We start from the raw sequence: 23,968 nt of genomic DNA, 5'->3' as shown, positions 1-23,968 counted from the left end.
AAACATGCATCCATCTTCTGCTTAGAAACCTTGTAAAAAATTAAAGTAGCCTGAGATTGACCAATACACATTTTGAATAGGTAAATATTTGAGTATTAGATTCAGTGTTGAAAAAAATCAAAAAATTAAGTTTAATTTTTAAGAGTTACAACAAGCAAATGTCACCCATTCGGTGGAATGGCCCTTAAAGCATGTAATAATTACTGTATTTGCTATTTTAAAAATAATAAAAAAAAAACGAATGGCACTAAAATATTGCAAAAGGCTATGTAATTAAAAATTACAAAGCAAAAAAAAAAAAAAAAAAATCGCGAATAACAAACAAAGCCTGCATGCTTTCACTGTTTTATTCACCTTTGAAAACAAGCAAAAGTCAACGAAGTACAAATATGTAACTTTGAAATTGTTATGAGTGGCACTATACTTTAAATATATTTTTCAGCTGCTTACAATTTTGTGCACATGCCAGTATTGCATTAAAGATTTATTCACGCTAACTTACATGATAGCATTTTCATAAACGAGAACATTATTGCTATCCTTAAAGTACTGCAGCAGTGTAAAAATAATTCACAATGAACTTTCATTAAAGTAACAAATATTTTATCCAAATGAGACTTAAATAACATGCAAACCTTTACAAACTGGATGTAAAATATATTGTACAGAGTTTTGCATGCAAATGTTTGAAACATATGCAATAATGATGCATGTACTGGCTTTATAAATTGTACAGGTCAAAAAAACATTTATGCTTAAGACTGGACCTAGAACGTTCATTTGAAATATTGATGATACATGCTAGTTTCATTATTGGCAATGTACAACTTCAATCTATCAACAATTTAATAAAATATATCTTTGATTTTGACTGAAAGTGTCATTGTGCTCTTCTGCCACCATAACTGGCACAAACCTGTCACAGATTTTATTTCAGACCAGCAAACTACAGTAGGACTGCTTTTCATATCATATCGATCCACAAAAATGACCACTAACAATCTGATTAAAAAACAGGGCAGACATTCTTCCATCTACCTTCGGGAGACATATTAATTCAACAAAATGTTCTTGAAAGGCAATTGAAATACTTTAAAATGGTGTTTTGATGAGTTGAGTGGCTGTGATTGATATATTTGGCATTCAGATGGAGGTGTGTGTGTGTGTGTGTGTGTGTGTGTGTGTGTGTGTGTGTGTGTGTGTGTGTGTGTGTGTGTGTGTGTGTGTGTGTGTGTGGAGGTGTTGGCAGAGGAATTGGCACAGTCACTTCCGATTAAAGCAGCAGCACTAGGGGTGAGACGGTCCCTGCAGTGCCCTCACACGTTGGAGTCATCATCCTTTAAGCTGGCATTGGGAAATGGCGTGGAGATCTCCTTGAAGAATTCATCCTCCTTCAGCATACTCTGAGTACAAAACACATGACACACAGTTTCGGCTCAAGAAACACACACATATACGTGTACGTATTATATATATATACACAAATGTAGAGCAGCAAGTGAGATCAGATGTGCAGCTGTTACCGTTAAGTTGTTGATGCCCTCAGAGAAAGCGCCGATCTGCCTTACTGTCCCCTCAGAGTCATCCATCTGGATCAAAAACAATGCAAAGAAGAACAAAGCCATAAAGGTGTTAGTGATTAAATGAATGACTGATTCATTGTCTTTAATTATTCGATTAAGGTTCTTGACTATCGATTTATCAACTCAGCATACAATACCGGTCAAAAGTTTGGAATAATTAAAGATTAAAGTTTTTTTCTTAAGTCTCTTATGTTCACCAAGGCTGCATTTATTTGATCAAAACTACAGTAAAACAGTAATATTGTGAAATATTGTAAATAACGTAATTTGAAATAACTGTTTTCTATTGTAATATATTTTAAAATATCTAAAATGTATTCCTGTGATGGCAAAGCTGGATTTTCAGTCTTCAGTGTCACATGACCCTTCAGAAATCATTCTAATATGCTCTAATATGCTCAATTGATGCTCAGTTATTATCAGTGTTACATATCTGTTTTTGCTGCTTAATACTTCTGCGAAAAACGTGATGCATTTTTTCAGGATTCTTTAATGAATAGTTCAAAACAATAGCATTCATTTGAAATAGAAAACTTCAGTATTATTTTAAATGTTTTTACTGTCACTTTTGATCACATTAATGTGTCCTTGCAGAATAAAAGTATTAATTTATTTTTTCCGTTAAAAAAAAAAATCTTACATCATCATCATGATTTTCACAAATACATAAAGCAGCATGACAGTTTTCAACATTGATTATAAGAAATGTTTCTTGAGCAGCAAAGCAGAATATTAGAATGATTTGTGACATGTGACACTGAAGACTGGAGTAATGATGCTGAAAATTCAGTTTTGCATTACAGGAATAAATTCTTACATTTATTTAATTCATCTTAAAATGCATTCAAACAGAAAATGTTATTTTATTTTAAATTGTAATAATATTTAAAATATGACTGTTTTTACTGTATTTTTGATCAAATAAATGTTGTTTCGGTGAGCATAAGAGACTTCCTACAAAAACATTGAAAGAAGCACTTTATTATTTATATATTTATATTAAATATTTAAAATATTGTAGTTAAAATTACACATTATTCATTGAGTCGTCCATGTGTTTTGCAGTATTTAATGTTAACAATGATAAATTCCTGCTTTTTTTTTTTTTCAATGTTCATCCTGACCACCAGACATCATGCACCCTCAAGCTTCTATCACTACCTGGTCGAATCGATCTAGGTCATCATCATAGATCTGGAGCTCCATGCCTCTGTAGCCTTTCTGGAAGCTGCGTCCTTTAGGCATCTCCACATCCATGGGACAGACATACTCTTCATTGTCCTCTTGCTTCTTCTTCCTACCAAACCCCCCAAACGCCAGCTTGTGCGGCTAAAATTGACACAGACGCAAACATATGTCTATACTCCAAATTGAACGAATCAATCACATGCCAGTTCTGCAGTAAATGGCCTGGAGATGTTCTGCATCATACCTTGACTTTAGCCGTGGCAGTGAGTAAGATGTAGTCTGGGTTCTCTAGACACTCCTGTTTGTGTTGCTGGGCCTCAGAACCCACCAGCAGGTTAAAGTGAGTGGCCAGATGCCTCCGCAGCAGTGTCTTATTGGGGGGAATATTTAGCAGCAGAGCCATCGTCTCCACATTAAAGCGAGGTTCCAGCACCTGAAACAAAGAAAAAAATATACCAATTTCTTAGGAATAAACTTGCACTTTCTATTACTCAAAGTGGCTGGGTTGAGAGCAACAAAAGCAAAAGTTTTCTCTGAATGTGGTTTGATCAGCACAGTTCGTCATTTTGCGGACGCTTTCGTCTAAACTTAATTTCCACTTGAGCAACCTGGAGCCCGATATACTTACCGCGAAATCTAAGAATGATCTGTTGCGACGTCATTTTTGAACATAATAATGCCGAAAATGAAGTTCATTTGGAGTTTGTTTCGGGAGTTCGAAACGCTGGTAAACACCTTCAAACTACCATTGGTCCGTGGCGATTACGTAATAGGTAGATGTGATATGTGGCTTTGCATTATTTGACAAGGAAATATACAGTTCATTTCTTCTGACAAGTCCAATGAGGTGAGACTCGAATAAAACCATGAACACACTAGAGAGAGCTGTTGCATAGTAGAAATTTAAGTTGTATTTCTAATTGTGACACTGATTCTTTTTTTATCAACACTTGAATATGGGTAAGTTTCATAAAAAAAGCAACATTTTGAGCAATTTGAGATTACATCTGGATCGGATTTAGAACGATGATCAAAACACAGATGGAGTAGATCGAGTCCATCAACACCTCTAAAGCTTCACAGTCCTATAGCTCATCCTGGGTCGACAATTCATTCAGTAACATTAGGCAGTTTTGATTTATAGGCTATTTAATGTTGGTGATTGCGTTGTTTTACATACGGTATGCATATGATTACATAAGATATTGTTCGTTTCTGCATCTTCTTCGCATGTGTTTTGATCAGGAGATGCGTAATAGCGCCCCTTTACCGTATGACAGTGAAAACAAGGATTTCCAGAAATTTCCATCAATGGCGGGGAAAGAGTTAATCGCTGTTTTCTCATTGCAGTCATTTTTGTTGTTTATTTTGTTATTGAAAAGAAAGCACAGCACATACTTACATATTCACCTAAACGGGTTGCGATGTTCGCTAAAAGTATACCGATGCAAAGGAATTTTTGCGAATTTCTTATTACCCCTAAGCGAAGAATGAAATAGAACTTTGCTGGGAATATATACTGGGGCATTAAGGGATAGTCCACCTAAAAATGACAAATTCTGTCATCATTTACTCACCTTTATGCTGTTTCAAACCTGTATGAGTTTCTTTCTTCTGTTGAACACAAAAGAAGATATTTTGAAGAATGTTAATCAAACTGTTGACGGTAGCCATTGACTTCCATAGTAGGAAAAAAATACTATGGATATCAATGGCTACCGTCAACCAAAAGTCTTCAAAATATCTTCTTTTGTGATCAGCAGAAGAAAGAAACTCATTCAGGTTTAGAACAACTTGAGGGTAAGTAGTTTCATTTTTGGGTGAACTATCCCTTTAAGGGGTACAGTGTTCATAGATCAACTCTTGCAGGCTTTTAACTTACAAATTTTCTCTTATGAGTACAGCTTTAACCATTTCAACCAATAATCTAAACTAGTACATAGACTTTTCTCACCATCAGTCCTCCATGTACTCCACTGCCCCTCAGATTGGGCGCATATTCAGCCAGGTCAACGGACCGCAGCCACTCCATCACACGGTGGTTGGTCCATTGAGAGACCTCAGCAGGACTTATGTTGTTCTGAAATGATGGTGAGCATAAGGAATGCTAGTACAAGTGCAAAAATAACAGGATAGCACAAATTAGAGTTTAGTCTCTCTTCCTACCTCATCTGAAGGTCGTCGCCGTAGACAGTTGGGGTCATAGTTGTTGAGCCGGAGCACCTGGATGGCTCTCTTAATACTGAGGTGATGTAAAACACTGCCCACTTTCAGAGATAACAGGTCATCCTGTTTAGCGGGAGAAGAAAAACATTACTAAAATGCTACCACACCTTTCTATGAAAGCTGAAGCTACTCAACAAACCGAACAACTTGTTTCTTATTACAATACCATTCAAAAGTTTAGGGGTAGTAAAGTTATATTTATTTATGAATTAATACATTTATTCAGTTAGGACACATTATAATGTTATAAAAAAAATCAATTTCAATTAAAATTGCGGTTCTCTTGAACTTTATATTCCTCAAAGAAAAGAAAAACAAAATCACATTTTCCACAAAAATATTAACCAGAAAAACTATGATAATAGGAAACATCTTAATGAGCACCAAATCAGCATATTTGAAGGATTTCTGAAGGATCATGTGACACTGAAGACTAGAGTAATGCCATGTAAAATATTTCATTACATTACATTACAGTTTTTGCTGTATTTTTGATCAAATCAATGCAGTATTGCTGAGCATAAGAGACCTCTATCAAAAACATTTAAAAAATCCTACCAGCCCCAAACTTTTGAATGGCGGTGTATATTAAAAGCTAGTTTAACCTTTCATTTAATGATTAAAACCTTGTGAAATGATTGAGAAAAAGACTAACCACAGTCATATAGTGAAGCATCCGCCCATCCACACGTCCCTCGTCAAACTGAGTCTTGTACTGCGGGAGGCCGATATCGTCAAGCCACCCTAGAACAGAAGGAAAGAGGAAGCAACTCAAGAAAACGATTCAACCTGAGTGTTAACCTTAATTTAACCATCATTTAACTAACCAATCTATGATACTGTGGATAAATAAACATCAATTCCTTACTTGTCACCCAGTGGTAGTCTAGTTTGCCCTTGTTGTCATCTTCCTCTGAGCCCAGTGCCTGCAAGGCCAGCTGGAGTTTCTTCCTGTGGAGAGGGTGTTTTATTCCCATCTCCTGCATAGAGAGGGCAGAACAGTCCTTAAACATGAACTTCAGAAGGAAAACTGATTATTACCAGGTTTAAACGTGGTCTCAGAAGTTTGGACTCCACTATATGCTCTCATCCTGATACTGAGTAAGAACTCACTCTTTCCAGATCCTGCTGGGATGCCTGCAGGAGCGTCTGGCCGGAGGAGACCCACTGCCTTGCCAAGCTCACGTACAACCCCAGTCCCTGCTCCTGCATCCAATCACACACCTGCTCCCGGGACCAGCGTGCAAACGGAGCATCCAACTCGCTGGAAAACACAAACAAGCACATCTCACACGGCATGAACGACTAAAATGTCACTTTGACAACAAAACAAAATGAGTTTTAAATGAGGAACTGAACCAAATAAATCAACAACTATGCATATGAACCTGTCAACAAGGTGTCTTTACCAACAGCAGATCTTTCCAATTTGAGGAGGTGCTCTATTCTGTGTCGCTGTGAATACTGACCTGTTGGTGTTCTGCAGGTCACGTGACCAGCCCAGTCTGGGCCCAGCTGTGGCTCTGACTCCACCCCGTTTAAACTCACTCTCTGATAGGTTATCATCCAGGTTGAATGTGGTTGATTGACTTCTTTTGAGTCTTCAAAGAGGAGAAAGTCATTTTTATCATGTTCATCTCAAACTGAGGTGGCTTAACTAAGCAGATTACAGATTTATTGATACTACATGCTTTAAATGACAGTTTGACAAAAGTTTTTCCACATTTATCTAAAATAATATAAAAAAATAAAACACACACATATATATACACTGTATGTTTTATATATATATATATATATATATATATATATATATATATATATATATATATATAAAAATAAAAATATAAAAACACACACACGTATTAAAATATTCATTTTTATTGCTACATTTAGCGTGTTGTTTGTAAAAAAAAGGTTACTTGGACGTTTAAAGAAAATCAGAAAAACATATTTCTTTTTATAATATATTATTCAAATATTAATACTCAATTTAAGTAATAATGAAAATTGCAATAAAATAATTATTTAAATAAAACATTAATATTTGTCTACTATTATAGTATTTATTTATATTTTGAGTTAGCTTTTCTTTTCTTTTTTTTATATTTAGCTTAAACTTATTTTCATTTAGTTACCAAGGCAACATGTCTCATTTTTGTTCAAGTTTTTTTTTTTTTTGTAATCTAATATTAATACTTTATTTTATTTCAGTGCTTTATTTTCTTGCTTTTCCTCAAATGAACAAAAACAATTTTTAATAGTTTTAGTTAACGACACTTCTAGGATATGAAATATGCTGGATGTCCAAAACATCCAATACTGCACCTCCGTTTCAGACTCACTTTCCAAAGAGTGCTTTGATTCCTTTAGACTTTTTCTTGCCCTCCGGGGAAATGGGGAGTGTGTGTGTGCTGTCACTGTCAGCTGACCTCTGCGGCATGCCTGCCAGATCCAGATGGTCAGTGCCGTCCCTCTCCGTCTCAGCTGTGCAAACAAACACACACACAAGACCTGTTGTCACCACAGCACAACACATTACCCACAATGCCATGGTTAGTCGAGCATCAAATAAACTGAGGATTATGGGAAGGAAGAAAAAACAAGGCAGTTGTTCAGTTGGAGACCAGAGCAGTAAAAATGTCATGAATAACAGGAAGTTCAAAAGAAATAAAGCCCAAAAATTACAGCGTATTCCTTGAACTACTGGAATCAGCATCACGGGGCAGGATTGCAGATGACTTCTCGTCTGGACTGAAGAACAACTGGATTGGGGTTTATTTTAGGAGTGGAACCATGGAACAAATTCACATGCTGACATGCAAGTTAACACAATGGAAGTAATAACATCTCTGTAGTTGAATGGGACTAAATGCAGACTGAAAGTACATTCATACAGTAGTCTAGATGTGAAGGGCAGATATAGAGCTGTGAGAATGTGGTCTGAATATTTGAGTGCTGGGTAATGTGGTCACAAAATAACATGCGATGAGGACAGAACCTCCATATTCTTCATCTTGAAGGGCTCACGCTGGTTACCACAAGAGCTCAATGTTTAAACACGTCTATTTAGACTATTATTTTGACAAAGTGGACTTAAAAAAAATCATAATTATCATTACCTCATTTAATATCATCTCCTGCTATGAAGTAAAGAAATGAAAATAAACCAACTTTGGCCCTAAATTGCTTATTTTCAGAAAGACAGACTTTTTTAAATCAAGCTTGAATGAAACTAAAATAAACTATGTGGTCCCTTTTACAATATGTTAGAGATCACAATCATTTTCAAAATAATTAAAATACTTGTTGGATCTCTATATTCATATAGCAACTTATTTTTATTATTAGTTTGTCAGGGACAATGCAGCGCACATTATTACATACACAATTATCACGTCAAAGCCATAACAATATGTGTAGATGTGTTGCATAAAAGGTTGCAAGCCAATAGGCTAATTTGCAACCCCTATTGAACTGAACAATGTAATTCCTCAAGCACCCTTGAGTCTCAAGTATGACATTAAATTTGCTTAAAAAGGGACCTAACCTATTATGCTTTTTTTTGTGTGTAATGTTGCTGTTTGAGCATGAAAAAGGTCTGCAAAGTTACAAAGTAAAAAGTCCACTCCAAAGAGTTATTCTCTGTATCAGTAAGAACTGTTTCTGAACTCCTTCTGAACTGTTTCTTCTGGGAAGTGCACGTCACAATATTTCTCATTTACATAATTCCCGCCTAACGTATACAAAATAAAGGGGCAACAATATAAAATGAGAGAAATAGTGTGTTTTTTGAACATTCAAGCATGAAAAACTAGTAGACCCCGAAAGCAAAATCAAGACTTTATAAAAGCACTTCACATGACCTCTTTAATAGCAGAAGCAGTGATTATGTTTGATATGGTACAAAACGGTCAGAGAGCCAATAGATTATTATGTTTGGAAAAAAAAATGCATTGCGTTGAAGGATTTTTCCTTGAAGGGAAAGAAAGAAAGAAAAACACACCCAAGTTCTGCTTTGTCTTTCTCCGGAGAGGCCATACAGCAGGTCTAGCCAATAAAAGAGTGTCTATACTACTTCTAAAACAGATGCATACATACAGTACCAGGCATATGTTTGACTCGTGAACTTTTTAGTCTAAAAGTCAAAAGTCTGTATGTCCAAACGATTGTCTGCTACTGTACATACAAACAGAGCACAGTTTTTCTAAAGTTATTGGAGCTTTTTTGATCACAGTGAAACTTTAGCAGACCAAGGGCATATTTATCTAGAAGATAGATAGTCTCACCTAAATTAGGGGCACTAGCAGTCCTCTTCCCTCCCTTGATCTTGAAGAATCCCCGTCCAAAGGAAGATCTCATTTTCCTGCTGCCGAAGCTGTCATCCTCAGCAGTTCGAGAAGAGCATGGGGATTTGGGTGGTAGAGTTGTAATCTTGTTGAACTCATCAAAAGATTTGCTCTAAAAGAACAGGAAGAATACATTTCAGAAACCTGAAATAACTTCATGTATGTAATAAAAAAAATGGGTTCTGTTAATAATATAAAAGAATAACCTCTGCTGGCCTATGATCTACTACTAAAGGCCTCTGGAATTAAAAATGGCAAAATAGAAATTGTTTATCTTACTTTATATCCTCACAATTACATTGCAAGTATTCAATATATTTCCTATCCCTATTGAAACCTAATAAGGCTTTTTCATTTTTTTTCAAGTCAAGTCTCGAGTAAGCTGAAATTCACCTTTTCACTGGCTTTTCCATCGAGGTTGTCCTGGCTTCCTGATTTAGTGACCTCTGATGTTCTAAAACATGAAAAGACATTGTTACTATCACTATTTCCAACATACAGATGTTCATAAGTGGCATCTTCTAGGTATCAAACCACCATGTTAAGGTGTCAGACACACAGTTTGTTTCACAATAATACTGGCATTTCAGGTTACCCAAAATCTGGCATTTCAAAATGTGCCATTTTTGTAACCCAACTCCACCAGACACGCATACTCACTCGGGACTCTCATGTAATGGGGTCTCCTGTGATTGTGTTGGCTCCTGACACTCTTTATCACTACAAAGGACAAACACACAAGCATTGGGATGCAGAGGTGGTGGCAAAGCATGATGGGTAAGCAGTGAGGTGTATAGACAGACATACACTGATGTGCTAAAAGTGAGAAAGTGACACTATAAAACGCCATAGAATGATGAGATAGCATGAAGAAGGTGATCGTCATGAACTCTGATATAGATAATAGACAAAAGGCATTTCAAAGGACGGAAGGAGGATGCTATCATAAAAACACAAGAAAGCAAAAGCTTCAGAGGTGCAACATGGAGAATGGGATGCTTAGCTAGTAGGCTGCTGGGATGATTCGGGATGTAAACCTACAGCCACAACTATGATATGAATGAATGGTTGCTTGTCCAGAGTTTGTCAGATGATGAGCCTGCTTGAAACAACAACCTCAGCAGACACAATGTGGGTTTTAATGTACTGATCTGAGATTGTACCTTGATGACTGCATGTGTTCCAGTACTGAATCGCTGTCTGCTTTGTCTGGGGATGATACTGTGAACGATGGCACTTGGAATGTACTGACAAATGTAGCCGCCTACATATGAAGAGAATATGCAAAAGAAAATTCACAACAGTAAATTCTTTACAACAGTATTTTTTTTAAATGCAGGTCCACCTCAAACAACCTTTCAAGCATAAAAATACAATATTTTATATAATATAATTAAATTAAATCATTTTGATTGAGCCTTTTTATTAAGGATTTTTTTGTTTTGCATTGACTATTTTTATGACAAAGTACATTTTACCCTAAAACAGTCTCCATAGTGTTTCTCATTTTACTGTAATGCAGTAAAAACATCGCTAATGTTTTTTCTATTTTTACATCAGTACTACAGTATGTACACCTTTCATAACATATAAATAATTTACTATTTAAATAATGCATATCTTTTTGTATTAAAGGGAGTGGTTATTGTTCAATACAACTTAAAATAATTTTCATTAATTGAAAAAAATCTGAAATAAAATTAAATATAAATATGAGATAAAAATTAAATGAAAGTTAGAACTGTTGACTTAGCAACTAACTGAAATAAAATAAATTTTATAAATAATAAAAATGGCAAAAGCACATAAAATTACTAAACAAATTTAAATTAAACTCAAAAATATAAAAGCTAATTCAATATTAATAAATACTATAATAGTACATAACACTAAAATAACACTGATTACAGGAATGTCAAATTTCATTAACATCAGTTTTGTGAGTCCTTGGTTCAAAAAGTTTGAGAAATCCTACTGCATACGTCTCATTCCAATGATCCATCACTTCAGAACAGTAATATCTGAAGACATAGTCACTCCATGATAAGTGACTATCTGATACTCAGATCGTCAGTGACAGTATGAGCCACAGGTTAACATGCTACATGTATTACAAGTGTTCAGTTGTGCTTTTAGCCTAAAAAAACACCAACAACACAACTTTGCTGAACTGTCAATCAGCCTGTGTTGCTCTAAATTAAGAACATTATAGGTTGCAGGAACTTGCAGTGCAGTGATTTCATATTAGGCACGGCAAAACAAAATATTATATGCAGATTAACCACCAAAAGTGAATGGTATAACCTCAAGGGAAATTATATATGAAATTTGTACCTCATTTTGACCCCTCACAGCGACTTCCTCTGTGTAAGCGAGCAGAGACTTCTCCGTGTCCATGGAAACGGAGAGGGCGGTGGACATGGAGAGGGAGCTGTCGCTATTGCTCTCATCACTGTCTCCGTCTTTGACCTTATCTGATGAAAAAGACAGGAGAAGAGGGAGATCAGATCATTAGCTAGGGAACACGCCACTCAGCACCATGAGAGCAAATACAGCCTGTCACTTAACAACAGCATGTTAAGGGATTTAACTAATTGGGTGAATCTCTAGAAAACATATCAAGGTCACATTCATAATACAGTATTATATAATAAAGTGTAATGTAATATAGTATAGCATAGTATAGTACTAAATAATAATATAATATACTTATACTATATTATAATTAATATAATTGGCCCTATTTTAACGATATAAGCGCATGGTCTACAGCGCACAGCGCAAGTTCACTTAAGGCGTGTCCGAATCCACTTTTGCTAGTTTAACGATGGGAAAAATGGTCGTGGTCTAAAAGGGTTGCCCCTATTCTCTTAATGAGTAATGGGTGTGTTAAACCAATCAGAGTCTCATCTCCCATTCCCTTTAAATGCCAGTTGCGCTCGCGCCATGGCAGATTCGCTATTTACATGACGGAATTTGATAGTGGAAAGACTGGCGTCTCCAGAGCGCAAACGGATCTGCTCGTGCGCGAGGTAAAAGTGCGAAAGCAGACCATCTACGGGACAAACCAGATTTCACCATAACTTTATGTACACAATAATAATCTTTTACATTGTAATCCTTTTATTTTAAATATTTGGCATGTTTGTGTGCTGCTGTTCGTTGTGCCCTGTGTGTTTAATCAGCAGAGAGTATGCGCGTTGTGGACCCGCCAATAGGCGCACATTACTAACGCACTTTTTAAATAACAAAAAAAGAATACTGCACCATTGACTTTAGACCAGGTTTCAGTTGGTCAATGGCGCAGTCTATTTCTGTTGCCTCAAAATAGCAACATGCCAACAATGCACCAGAACACACCTCGTTTTCAGACCAGCAGCCCATGGGAGCACAAATGGGCGCAAATGCATTTGCTACTTAAACAACGTGGCGCAGGACATGAAAATGATAACCGCGTCGGACTGAAACTAGCAAAAAACACCTGCATCGCGCTTGGCGCTGCATTGCGCTGGGTGTAAGATAGGGCCTTATGTAGTATAATCTAGAAAACATGTCAAGGTCACATTCATAATACAGTATTAAATAATAAAGTATAATATAATGTCATATAATATAATAATTTTCCCCTCATATTATGATTTTTTCCCCTGTAAAGGAAAGTCAGGTGCACCCATGGTGTTTCTCTTTGTATTAGAGTAATATATATATATATATATATATATATATATATATATATATATATATATATATATATAAACGTCAACTTAAAAAAAAAGACAAACATTTTAAATGTTGCTTTGTCAACTAAGTGTAATACATTTAGTGCGACTACTCGCACTAAAACTATAATAAAAATAAAAGCTAAATATAAATGTTTAAAAACAAAACCTAATAAAATAACAGAAGTACAAAACAAAATTCCTAAACTTAAACTAAATTAAAAATTAAAATAAAAACTCAATATATAAAAAGCTATTTCAAACCATTAATAAATAGTATTTAAATAATACTAAAATAACACAGAGTGATAAATGCACTTCATTCACATCCCTTTGGAATTATTTTTATTAAAAGTTAGTAAAATAAATCACCTTTTCTCCCCTGAGCTGACATGACCATCTCTTGCACTTTCTTGTAACGCATGAGTGACTGTCGCAACTCTTCAATCTTCCGATCCTACACAAAGCATCATTATCAGCATTAAATGTTAAGATTTTCAAAAGCAATGGGAAACTTCTGACCCAAAACTACCTTCTCCTCATTTGCCGCCATCAACGACTCCATTGCTTTCTTCATCCTCTGTACTTCCATATCTGCAAAGCACAGGCTTAGTTAACTAAAGACCATTTCATAACACCAAAGGGCAAAGAAACATTAGGCCTCAGGCCTGACATTTAGCATCACATAAACTGTAGACAGACACATTGAGCTGAAATACAACAGTGACCTTCTGTGATAAATATGAGAAATGTACATAACAGAAGCGAGGAGGAGCTTGTTGGGATTAAACGTGAGAGTATACAGCCACAGATAAGGGTGGACGTCCAGCCTGTGAGGTCATGAGGAGTGTGAACAAGGGTTACGTTCAACTGCTGATAATGGAGGGAAGAGAGGAAGTGAGGTGAAGAAACTAGCTTTGGGGAACATGAGGTGTTATAGTAGGAGGTGACAGGCAAGAAACAAACAGACAATCATGTAAATGTGACATGCCAGATGGCGACCACAATCTGACTCTTGTCAGGGCTACAACATAAGAAAGGATTGTTATTTATTACTCGTTTCCTGGATCTAAAACATAACTTTTTGCCACACCTGCCAATGACCGGTGACTTAAAAATATTTGTACCTATTTTTGGCAGTAATGACACCAAAATTTTAGATACCAGTGAAAATTCACAATTTTCAGGTATAGAATTGCAATCAACATGTAAAATAACACTACATAGTCTTCACCGTATAAATTAAACTATAAATTAGATCAATGCTTATTAAAGTTAAAAAAGTTATTCAGACATGAGCAGTGAGTGATTTTCTCTTTATGTTTTGTTGTTTGATTAACATTAACGACACAGACAGCAGCAGGATTATTAGGATGCTGTCACTTTAAGACCTGGACGGATCCTGTATACTGATACTGTACACATGCATTTTCTTTCTCAATTATTTACATTCACTTAAGACACAACTGACTATGTTAACTAGGGTAACATTGTGTGAATCTGTCTTTCAAGCGCAATAAGTCGTGAAAAAGAGCTCAATTCAGTATTTGTGCACTGTCAGAGACGCGGATTTCTGGGGATGTGCTTCAAATGTTGAAAAAACTTCCCACAGTGTGCGAGTAACAAATTGAGTTCCCTTTCGCATCTTCTTGCACTTGAATATTTCAATTGGCAAGGATTAAACTTTTGTGGCGATGCAACACTGACCCGCCAACTGTTCTGAGTGTCGTTGACGTTTGTTCATGTTCTTACAACATTGCATTGTTAGAATTCATAAAAATGTTACCGGCCATTAACACCGTTTCATATACTCGCCAACTCCAATTTTTACTCGCATTTGGCGCTTGGCGAGTGTTAATTGCAGGCACTTTCCTATACCTAATAACTGCTATTTTTAAATCCATTAACTTCCTGTAAGTCTGTAATTTGCACTGCTTTGCGTCATAGAAAAGCAAGCTTCATGAGTACCATGCCCAAACATGCAGGCACAGGAAGTAGAGGACTAAGAGGACAAAAATAGTACAAAGATTAAAAAATGAAAAAGGGTGAATGTGTAGAAGGTAGACATGTGTCCCCTTACGTTTCTCTTTGAGCCTCTTTTTTAATGTTTCCTCAGTATGGAAAACTGTTTAAGACAGAGTAATGATATTAAATGTATTCTGTTATTGGACCAATAAAGTGCTATGCATAACAAGTTACATAGAAAAAAAAAACATAAAAACAGAACAATAAATAAAGTCTAATTAGACCAATAAATGCAAATGTCAAGCAAAATAAAAAGTAAAAATCTAAACAAAAACAAAAAAACTAAGGAAAAAAACCCCGAAATAAAACAATAAAATAGCAACAAAAAAAAATAAAAGTAAAGAAAGTTAAAAAAAAAAGAAAATTAATGAATGTAATAAAAACAGATTAAGTTTATCTACTCCAGTTTTTGTTTTAAATGAGTCAGTACACCATTACAGATCCAGCATAATGACAAGACAAAACTGAAGGGCATGCTGGGACAGGCAACGCTGTGATCATGTTACATGACCCACCTCTCTCTGTGCTGTCTAGGCCTGCAGGCGTTGGGGATCTGGACCCCGTCTCATCCTGCAGCCTCCTCAGATCACCATCTCTCCCATCAAGCTGCCTTCTCAATGTAACCAGCTCCTCCTGAACATTAAAACACACAGACCTCACAACGCTGAATCCAAAGCCTGGACCACCAACAAAGTTAACAGGTTAAAAGCCCAGTAACATCAAACCATGCAGTTACTAATTACTATAAGAGAGTTCAGCACACGGCACATGCAAAATAAAAGTTCTGTCTGATGTTTTTGGGATCAGAGACAGATATAATAATACTTGTAATATAAACAAATATTATTATCACTATTAATATTAAAGGTCCCATGACATGAAAATTTCACTTTATGAGGTTTTTTAACATTAAAGGAGAACTCCGATCAATTTAGTCGATTGCCGAGTTCACGCGCGTAATCATAGGTAACTAAACCTATGTGCGTGAACTCGGCAATCGACTACTTTGGACTTAAACCGAAAAACAGGATGTAAACAGGAATTTGCGCTGGCTTAAATAACATCATTTTTATACATATCTTTCACATCTACTGCAGTCAGATTCACTCGTGTTCACTCTGAAGGAATCACTCACATTTTCTGTGCACTTGTAATGACACATCAAGGATGTTAAGAGGCTAAAAGCAGGTTTAGTACTTGCCCCATTGAAGTCAACAGGGTGCAAATTTTAAAAATAGAATAACTCGGTGTAGGCAACACCGATTTTTGTCGTTGTTCTCTGTATTGACAGCACTCCAAATGTACAAAAAAATGAGCTCAATGTTAAAATTGACCGGAGTTCTCCTTTAATATGAGTTCCCCTAGCCTGCCTTGTAAACCAAGCCCTGGGTATTTTTGAGAAAATGAAAGCTCAGACGGGCGAATCTAGAATCTTCCCTTTATGTCGTCATAAGGGGAAAGGTTACCTCCCCTTTCTCTTTTTTGCCCGCAAAGAGAATTTGGCCCGCCCATGACAAAAATATTGCGAGCACGATATTGTTTTTTCCTCGAGAGACATCATGGCTTGCAAACGAGCGAAGCATGGCAGTTGCTCAGTGTTTGGATGTACAAATGAACACAAAGGTACTTTTTTGGTTCCTTCCTCTGAAGAACCAGCGGGTTATGTGAATTTCTGATGTGTAATTGTTCAAGTTCAGACAGATAATCTTTCTCTCAAAATCGTTCAATACTGTTTATGCATCAGTAAATCGTTTCTCTTGGTAGGATGAAAATAATCTTATTTAAACTGCGATTAAAATTTATTCAGAAAACGATCAAAGAACAATCTCTTTCCAATCGCCCAAGCTGTCAATCACACAGTGCGAGTTTATCTGGACACTTGCTAAAACTCGTTATGAAATCAATGACGCTGTTACGCTGCGCAATGAAGCTCTTACTGTACTCAATGCTCATCACTGCAACCTTTTATGTGATGGGAATAGATCTAAATACTTAAAAAACTTCTCACGATTCGTTAATCCCGATAGCTGTAATAGTAAAAACGTATAATAGCTGTAATAGTAAAAGTATTCGAGAGAGTTCCACATGTAATGCTAGCTATTTCATATGCAAGCATGTCAGCCAATCACAGCAGTGGGCGTTTACACTGAAGTCTCACAGCAGACACGCCCCTTCAAACAGAGTGTTCAAATCAGAGGCTAAAATCAGGCTAGGAAAAATGCCTTTTATTTCTAAATTATTACAATTTTTTATCTTAAAAACATACTAACGTTATAAGGGCACCCCAGGAAACATTATAAAATAATAAAATAACCCATGTCATGGGACCTTTAATACTGATATTTATATTAATAATATTTATTATTATAAATAACAATATTTTTCATAAAATATGACATATGACACATATGACATTCATGACATAAAACCAGACAAAATTTCTGAAATTAAAACACTTTATACAAAATGCACTCTTTTACTCATACATTTTACTGTTAAAATGTGTTAATTGGCCAAGCATGCAAGGTTATTGGATTATCTCGCATCACAAAATAGCAAAGTGTTGACTTAAATCAGTCTACAACTAATCAGGATCACATTCAAGAACTTAATTCAAAAGTTCAAAGCATTGGCAAGGTGGGTGAGACGTTTATAACACACACACACACACAAAAAAAAAAAAAAAATAGAGTAGCACATTTATGCAAACCTCACACTGAGCTTTTTGAAGCGTGTAGCTTAACAGTATGCTACAGTAGGAAGTAGCGACAGAAATAGCTTCTCCTGCATTATAAAGCAGTCTGAAATTTAGCCCTCTCAGCTTAAACATCACGTAGAGCCTCACACTAAAGCATACTTGTGGTTAATTAAACATGCTGAGATCTTATACTGATGCCACTGCTTGGAGAAGAGGGCAGATTTAAAGAGCAGCTTTCAAACCATGATGAGAACTTTGTCTGTACCCTTTAAATGGTGTATAATGGAGGGCTATGGAGCTCTCAAGACGATTAAAAGTTTAATTCTGTAATGATATGAGAGAATACACTCAACAGTGGCCCTGGAATGTATTTGGACTCTAAAGAAACACTGAATGTCACTGTGTTGTTGATACAATATTAAGAATGGCCACTGTATATGAGTAAATGCTTAAACTTAAAACTGAAGGCTTCAATAAAAGTGCCTGAAAGCAAAGTTACAGTGCAACAATAAGTAAATAAAAGGTCTTTGGGTCACAACCACAAGCAGTAACCACCCTGAGGTATGCCGACCTTAAGTTCCTGGATTTTTTGTTCCTTCATCTGTTTCTCATACTGCATCTGGCCCATTTTGAGTTTCAGGCTAGAGAGTTTAGCCATTAGCGACTAGCAGCAGAGGTTAGCCAAGGAGGAAAAGGAAAAATAGACACTTAAAGATAAACGAGAATAGGGACAGGTTATGCAAGAGAGACAAGAGCAGTAGAGAAAACCCTACGCAAGCTTAAAAAATGAAAACATCAATACTGTTTTAACTAGTAAGAAACTAGTATTGAAACTCACCTTAGTGGATTTCAATTTCTTTTCATTCTGTAACCGTTCACTTTCCATCTCAGAAATGCGATATCTCAGTTCATTAATCTCCAAAATCAAACCCTAAAAAGAAAGAAGTCTTTAAAATGCAAACAATATTAATTTAATAAGGTGAAATTAACTATTAAATGAATAAATAATAGGTTTAAGTTAAACTCTATTGACTGCATATGTATGCTGTTGATTACCATCAAAATAAAATAACTATTTACACAATTTCACACGGGTTCCATAACGGAGGGAAGCTAATGCATGGAACCTAATAATAATAATATTAATAACCCCCTTAATGCATACAGATTATCAAAGCCATATTCCCATTCATGAAGCTTCAAAGATGAGCCTTCTCTCATGTTTGAAATGGGTTGTTAAGCAAACAGACTAAGTATTCAATCTTTAGAAATGCTTTACGAGCAAAAAACAAGAATCTAGTGACAAGCTTCCATTCAACACTCAGGCCTTTTCAAGCTCTTTGTCAGGATGTCTAGCATTCAGCCATGGATTTATGATTCAATAAACAACAGAACAGCCTCCAGTTGTAAACACTCAGTGAATGCTCCAAAAAAAAAAAAAAAAAAAAAAGATACATCCACCTTGAGCAGTGATCCGGAAAACTCAGAATACATTTAATGTATAAAAATATAGTTAATGTATTTCAATAGAAAAAAAAATTTAATTGTAATAATATTTCACAATGTTACCATTTTTACTGTAATTTATCATCAAATAAATGCAGCCTGGTTGAGCATTTGAACAATAGTATACATTGAATAATTCAGACTACAGCAATTCTGGTAATTCTTCAAAATCTAGAAAGACATATCATAGACCCAGTCTTAACAGAATAAAAAAGGACATTTTGGCAAACAAACTGGAGTCTTGCTGAGACAGTAAATTATTGTGGCAGCAAAATAACACAGGAAAAGGCAGAAATAATTTATATCTTTGAAAAATGTGTTTATCCTAGACCAAACACGCTTGCCAATTTAGTGCACAGTTTAAACAATAAATAATTTATATCTCTGTTCAAGAATATTCTAGGAATAATGGATGGCACAATCACAGAAAATTGGGACTGAAGGGGAAAGCATGTCAACAAGGAGACAAAACTGGTCTAACACACACACACATGTGCAGAGACTAAACCTTCTAAACCTTCAAAACCTCTTTTCTCCATTGTTGCATGTTGTCCGACTCAAACATTCTTGTGAATTCTTGTGCACTTCCTAAAGTCCGTCAAGTAGCTAGACTTTCAACAAACAAAAAGCATGGTCGAGTTTCCAGCTTATTTGGACCAAGAAACGCCCACTTTGACATGAAGTCTATTTGTGAACGACATGTAAAGCAGCCAGCTATAGTTCGTTGTTTTTTTGTGCCGTTTAGAGGCAGGTTTATCTGAAACCACCAGTGTGGAAAACCATTCCAATGGATCCCAACACCCCTCTTGCTGAGAACCATTCCTCCTCCCATACATCCACAGTGTGACCTAGTCCTTCGTGGTAATGACTAGTTTCTAGAGAGAAAAGTGGCCACCCAAAACAATTTTGGAGAGGAAATGGTATCTGGTAAAGGGTGTTTTTGCATTTGCCATTTTGCCCAGACAGCAAACAAAACAGAGAACAGTTAAAAGCCCAACATTCCAGTGTACTGGAACAGACCTCTGTCCCGGAACATGACGTGATTGGTAGATGTCCGAGCACTAACAGAGTGCATTGTTGAATGCATGTCTTTCTGCTACAGGCTTGTACAGAAACAAAAGGTTGGCTATACTACTAAATCACGATTCTAAACAAACATTCATGTCATCTTTCCAGCAAAATGCAATATGTTAAAGCGGTCAAAACAAAAGGGCTCTGTGCACCAACGGCGGAATGACAAATTAACCAATGACTAGAATTACAATTAAAGCACAGCCACTGACATTTTCAAACAAAGACATCATTACACAATTATTTCTCTCATGCATGTATGCATGTTTCTTACCTCACTCTCTCCGAATCGATCATCAAAATCAAGTCTATGTTTCTCCATGGCTGTTAACTTCAGTTTCAAGTTGGAAACCTCAGCCATCAGCTCCAGCTTCTGAGTCTCAAGAGCTGATCGGCATAAGAGTTCCTAGGAAAAAGAGTTTAAAAATGAACATACTACAGCATGAGTCGTAGAAATGTATTTTTATGGGCTTTTTCCTTGTAACTGGACAGTAAAGAAGTAAATGAAAACTATATGCTTAAAAAAATAAGCTTCACCATAGGGCTGGGCGATATGGCCAAACAATTATCTTAATAAACTTTTTCATATCAGTCGATATCGATAATTATCACGATAAATGTTGTATCTTTATTTTAAATAAAGAGTTTGCTTGAGTTAACAGTAGTAGTAGCATGAGATAGGATGCAGATGAAAACGTATGTTCATTAACAAAAACGGTAACAACCTCATTTTTATATGGTAAAATTGAAATATTCTGACTGTTTGAGTTTTATTAAAATAACCATTAGTCTTCCAAAGTAGCATACATTTCGATCCTGATAACCATAGTTAAATCCACGATTATTGCACCTCACTACTAAGGTAAAATCTATATGGTAATATAATAAAACTTGATATGAATATCCCACATTTCTGCCACAAATCATGGTGCAATCCTTGGTAAATGATGGTGATTTGTAGAAAGCCTTCTGAATGCATCGTTGTGCACAGTGTTTCTCCTGTTTTTCAGCGCTGTTTGATCTGGCTTTAAACTAGTTTAAATCACAGACATTTGTGTTCTTCGCTGAATTCAAGCACTTCTCACTGGATCTCACAGCACTATTCAGTGGTCGCGTAACCGAGACCGATCAGCAAGTAAACACATCTGCTATAGTATGCAATGCACTGCCATTAGAACTTGTCCGTGTATCGTTTTATCAAGGACATTTATATTGCGATAATTATTGTTATGGTTTTATCACCCAGCCCTACTTCACCATGCAAAACACACATGTAACCAACCACCAGACCATGTCACCAATAAACAAGGAATATCTTTAAACCTACCTGCTGTAACATTTCTTCAGTGGCATTTAGTTTCTCACGGTGTTCATCAAGGCACAGGTCTAGGTCCCTTATTTTTTCTCCCTGTGCCTCCACTTGATCAGTCAAAACACTCACCTTCAAAGAATGACGAGCATTTAACTTAGGCATTATCTGTCTGCTTATCTCCACAATCGTTCAAAATTTGGAATCAATAAGAGTATATTTTATTAAGAAATTAATAATTTAATTCAGCAAGAATGCATTAAATTGATCAAAAGTGACAGCAGACATGTGTAATGTTACAAAAGATTTCTATTTCAAATTAATGCTTTTGAACTTTCTCGTTATCAAAGAATCCTGAGAAAAAATGGTTTCCTCGAAAATATTAAAACAACTGTTTTTAACAAATAATAATGAGAAGAAATGCTTCTTGGGCACCAAATTACCATATTAGAATTAGAAGATTGGAGTAATGGCTGCTGAAAAGCAGCTTTGCCTTAAAATAAATAACATTTTAAAATATATAAAAATTTTAAAAAGTTATTTAAAACTGTAATAATACTTTACAATATGAATATATTTTTGATCAAATAAATGCAGTCTTGGTGAGCCTTTCAAAAACATTTTTAAAATCTTATCGACTCCAAACTTTTAAATGTGCTGTATGTCAATATAAAGTTACCTGAAGCACAAGGGATTCTTTATCACTTTCAAGACGATTAAGTCTGTCCTGGTAAACGTCACCGGTGATTGAAATGTGTCCATTTGACTGTCAGAAAAAGAAAATAGAAAAAGATTCTATTATAAAAGACTTTTAGAATCCAACCTGAGATGTCTTGAAACAATCAGAGTTAACTTTAAGTTTCTTTTCAAAGTCAGTGATACTAAGAAAAACAGGGTCACTTGATATTCAATGTTTCCATGCACCATTAATTGTGCCAACAAAATGTTAACATTGGGTCAACGAACATAATACTCCATGTAAACTGACTAAATATGGTATTATGTGTTGACTTTCACTTGGCAGTTGTTCAATCTGTCTCAAGCCACACAAGAATAATGTTTATTTGAATTGCCGTAACTAATACCTTAAGGCAATGACAAAACTTAACTGCAGAGTCCTAATTATGAATAGAACTAATGCACATGATACTATAATAGCTCAATTAATAAGTTCCAACACTAGTATTACGTCAGAATGAAAATGGTCAGCCTAGGTCTAGCAATACCAGCATGAAAATACTTCCAATAGGCACAAACCAACACATAGCGTATCATTGAAAATAGACAACATGCTTTTTGACTACTATAAATATAGGAAGTATAAATAACCATGCGCTTCCCTACAACATGGCAACACATAGTATGTTAGCTCATGTTCACACAGTAGACACGGTGAATTCCAGAGTTCTGGAATGTGGCGTACGTACCAGGTGACCATGCAGCCACTCCACCAGACTGTCTGCGGTAGAGTCTGGGATCTGACAACGCAAGCCCTCTCTCTCCTCAGTGTCCATGAGCTCCAGAACACCCCTCAGGTCCTCCAGTAAGTTCAGGGCTCGCAAGCTGCCCATGAAGGGCGATGTTGGGGACTGACAATCAAAGATGCCATTGGAGTAGTCCACCGCCTTGGAGCCTGAATGTCAACGACGAAACAATAAATAGGGTGGTGAATGGGGATTTTGATTTTATGTATGTCAAAGTGAACTTTTAGAGGGTTGCTACTTAAACACCAACATAGCCATATCACAAACATTGATATCACAGAGTTGATCACATTTTAATCAGACAATATTACGTGCAAGCAAATTGGTGGAGCTCCACAATATACATTAAATGCTCAGGAGAGTCAGGCAATACATGAATAACTGAATCTTTTACAATAGTTAACATTTAGCACAATGAGAAATCACTATAGAAGACAATTATCATGGACTGTGGGGTAAAAGATAGCATGACCTTATAATAAAACATGCTGCGGGTGAATAACCACTCAAGTCTTGAAAGCAGAACCAGGTCAGAGTAAATGCTTTAATTGCTGAAACCTCAGGAAATCATGTGATTAGACAGGCGACTCCAACTTGAAATGTCAGCCTTATAATAAACCAGTGATGAATTACTTCATATGCCATGCCAAAACATTTGGTCAGCCTACTAATATCAGTTTAATCTTACTCTGTAAAGGTTTCATGAAATGAGTCTGAGATTTTCTTTGTACCACTGCAGAATATTTCCATTCCGGAAAGAATGAACAAATTCACCAACGTGAAGTGAATTATTTTGTCAGATTTAAATCT

The 23,968-nt window shown here is 35.9% G+C and overlaps 1 protein-coding gene across 7 annotated transcripts in view; it reads right to left on the bottom strand.

The window, feature by feature from the left end:
• Positions 1–328: 328 nt before the first annotated feature.
• The window catches only part of ppfibp1b (PPFIA binding protein 1b), a 30,183-nt gene continuing 6,543 nt past the window's right edge, over positions 329–23,968 (bottom strand). The window contains exons 3-28 of one of the 7 annotated variants that reach the window (XM_081372525.1): positions 23,102–23,307; positions 22,354–22,440; positions 21,693–21,806; positions 20,640–20,771; positions 18,627–18,719; positions 18,360–18,452; positions 15,606–15,723; positions 15,146–15,190; positions 13,598–13,659; positions 13,438–13,522; positions 11,681–11,820; positions 10,510–10,610; positions 10,007–10,066; positions 9,740–9,800; positions 9,287–9,458; positions 7,343–7,484; positions 6,467–6,598; positions 6,111–6,261; positions 5,866–5,977; positions 5,653–5,741; positions 4,938–5,060; positions 4,726–4,851; positions 3,016–3,204; positions 2,745–2,912; positions 1,524–1,589; positions 329–1,403 (exon numbers count right to left, since the gene is read on the bottom strand). In XM_081372525.1, coding sequence (XP_081228651.1) covers positions 1,317–1,403; positions 1,524–1,589; positions 2,745–2,912; positions 3,016–3,204; positions 4,726–4,851; positions 4,938–5,060; positions 5,653–5,741; positions 5,866–5,977; positions 6,111–6,261; positions 6,467–6,598; positions 7,343–7,484; positions 9,287–9,458; positions 9,740–9,800; positions 10,007–10,066; positions 10,510–10,610; positions 11,681–11,820; positions 13,438–13,522; positions 13,598–13,659; positions 15,146–15,190; positions 15,606–15,723; positions 18,360–18,452; positions 18,627–18,719; positions 20,640–20,771; positions 21,693–21,806; positions 22,354–22,440; positions 23,102–23,307 — 2,954 coding nt within the window. In that variant the 3' untranslated portion in view covers positions 329–1,316. The remainder of the gene's footprint in view (positions 1,404–1,523; positions 1,590–2,744; positions 2,913–3,015; positions 3,205–4,725; positions 4,852–4,937; positions 5,061–5,652; positions 5,742–5,865; positions 5,978–6,110; positions 6,262–6,466; positions 6,599–7,342; positions 7,485–9,286; positions 9,459–9,739; positions 9,801–10,006; positions 10,067–10,509; positions 10,611–11,680; positions 11,821–13,437; positions 13,523–13,597; positions 13,660–15,145; positions 15,191–15,605; positions 15,724–18,359; positions 18,453–18,626; positions 18,720–20,639; positions 20,772–21,692; positions 21,807–22,353; positions 22,441–23,101; positions 23,308–23,968) is intronic. The other 6 variants (XM_081372528.1, XM_081372527.1, XM_081372526.1 and 3 more) reach the window with 6 other exon arrangements.

This window comes from Scardinius erythrophthalmus, assembly GCF_964197995.2.
Source record: "Scardinius erythrophthalmus genome assembly, chromosome: 8".
Lineage (NCBI taxonomy): Eukaryota > Metazoa > Chordata > Actinopteri > Cypriniformes > Leuciscidae > Scardinius > Scardinius erythrophthalmus.
The sequence above is the reverse complement of the archived record's forward strand: the minus strand, read 5'-3'. Positions and strand labels throughout refer to the sequence as shown.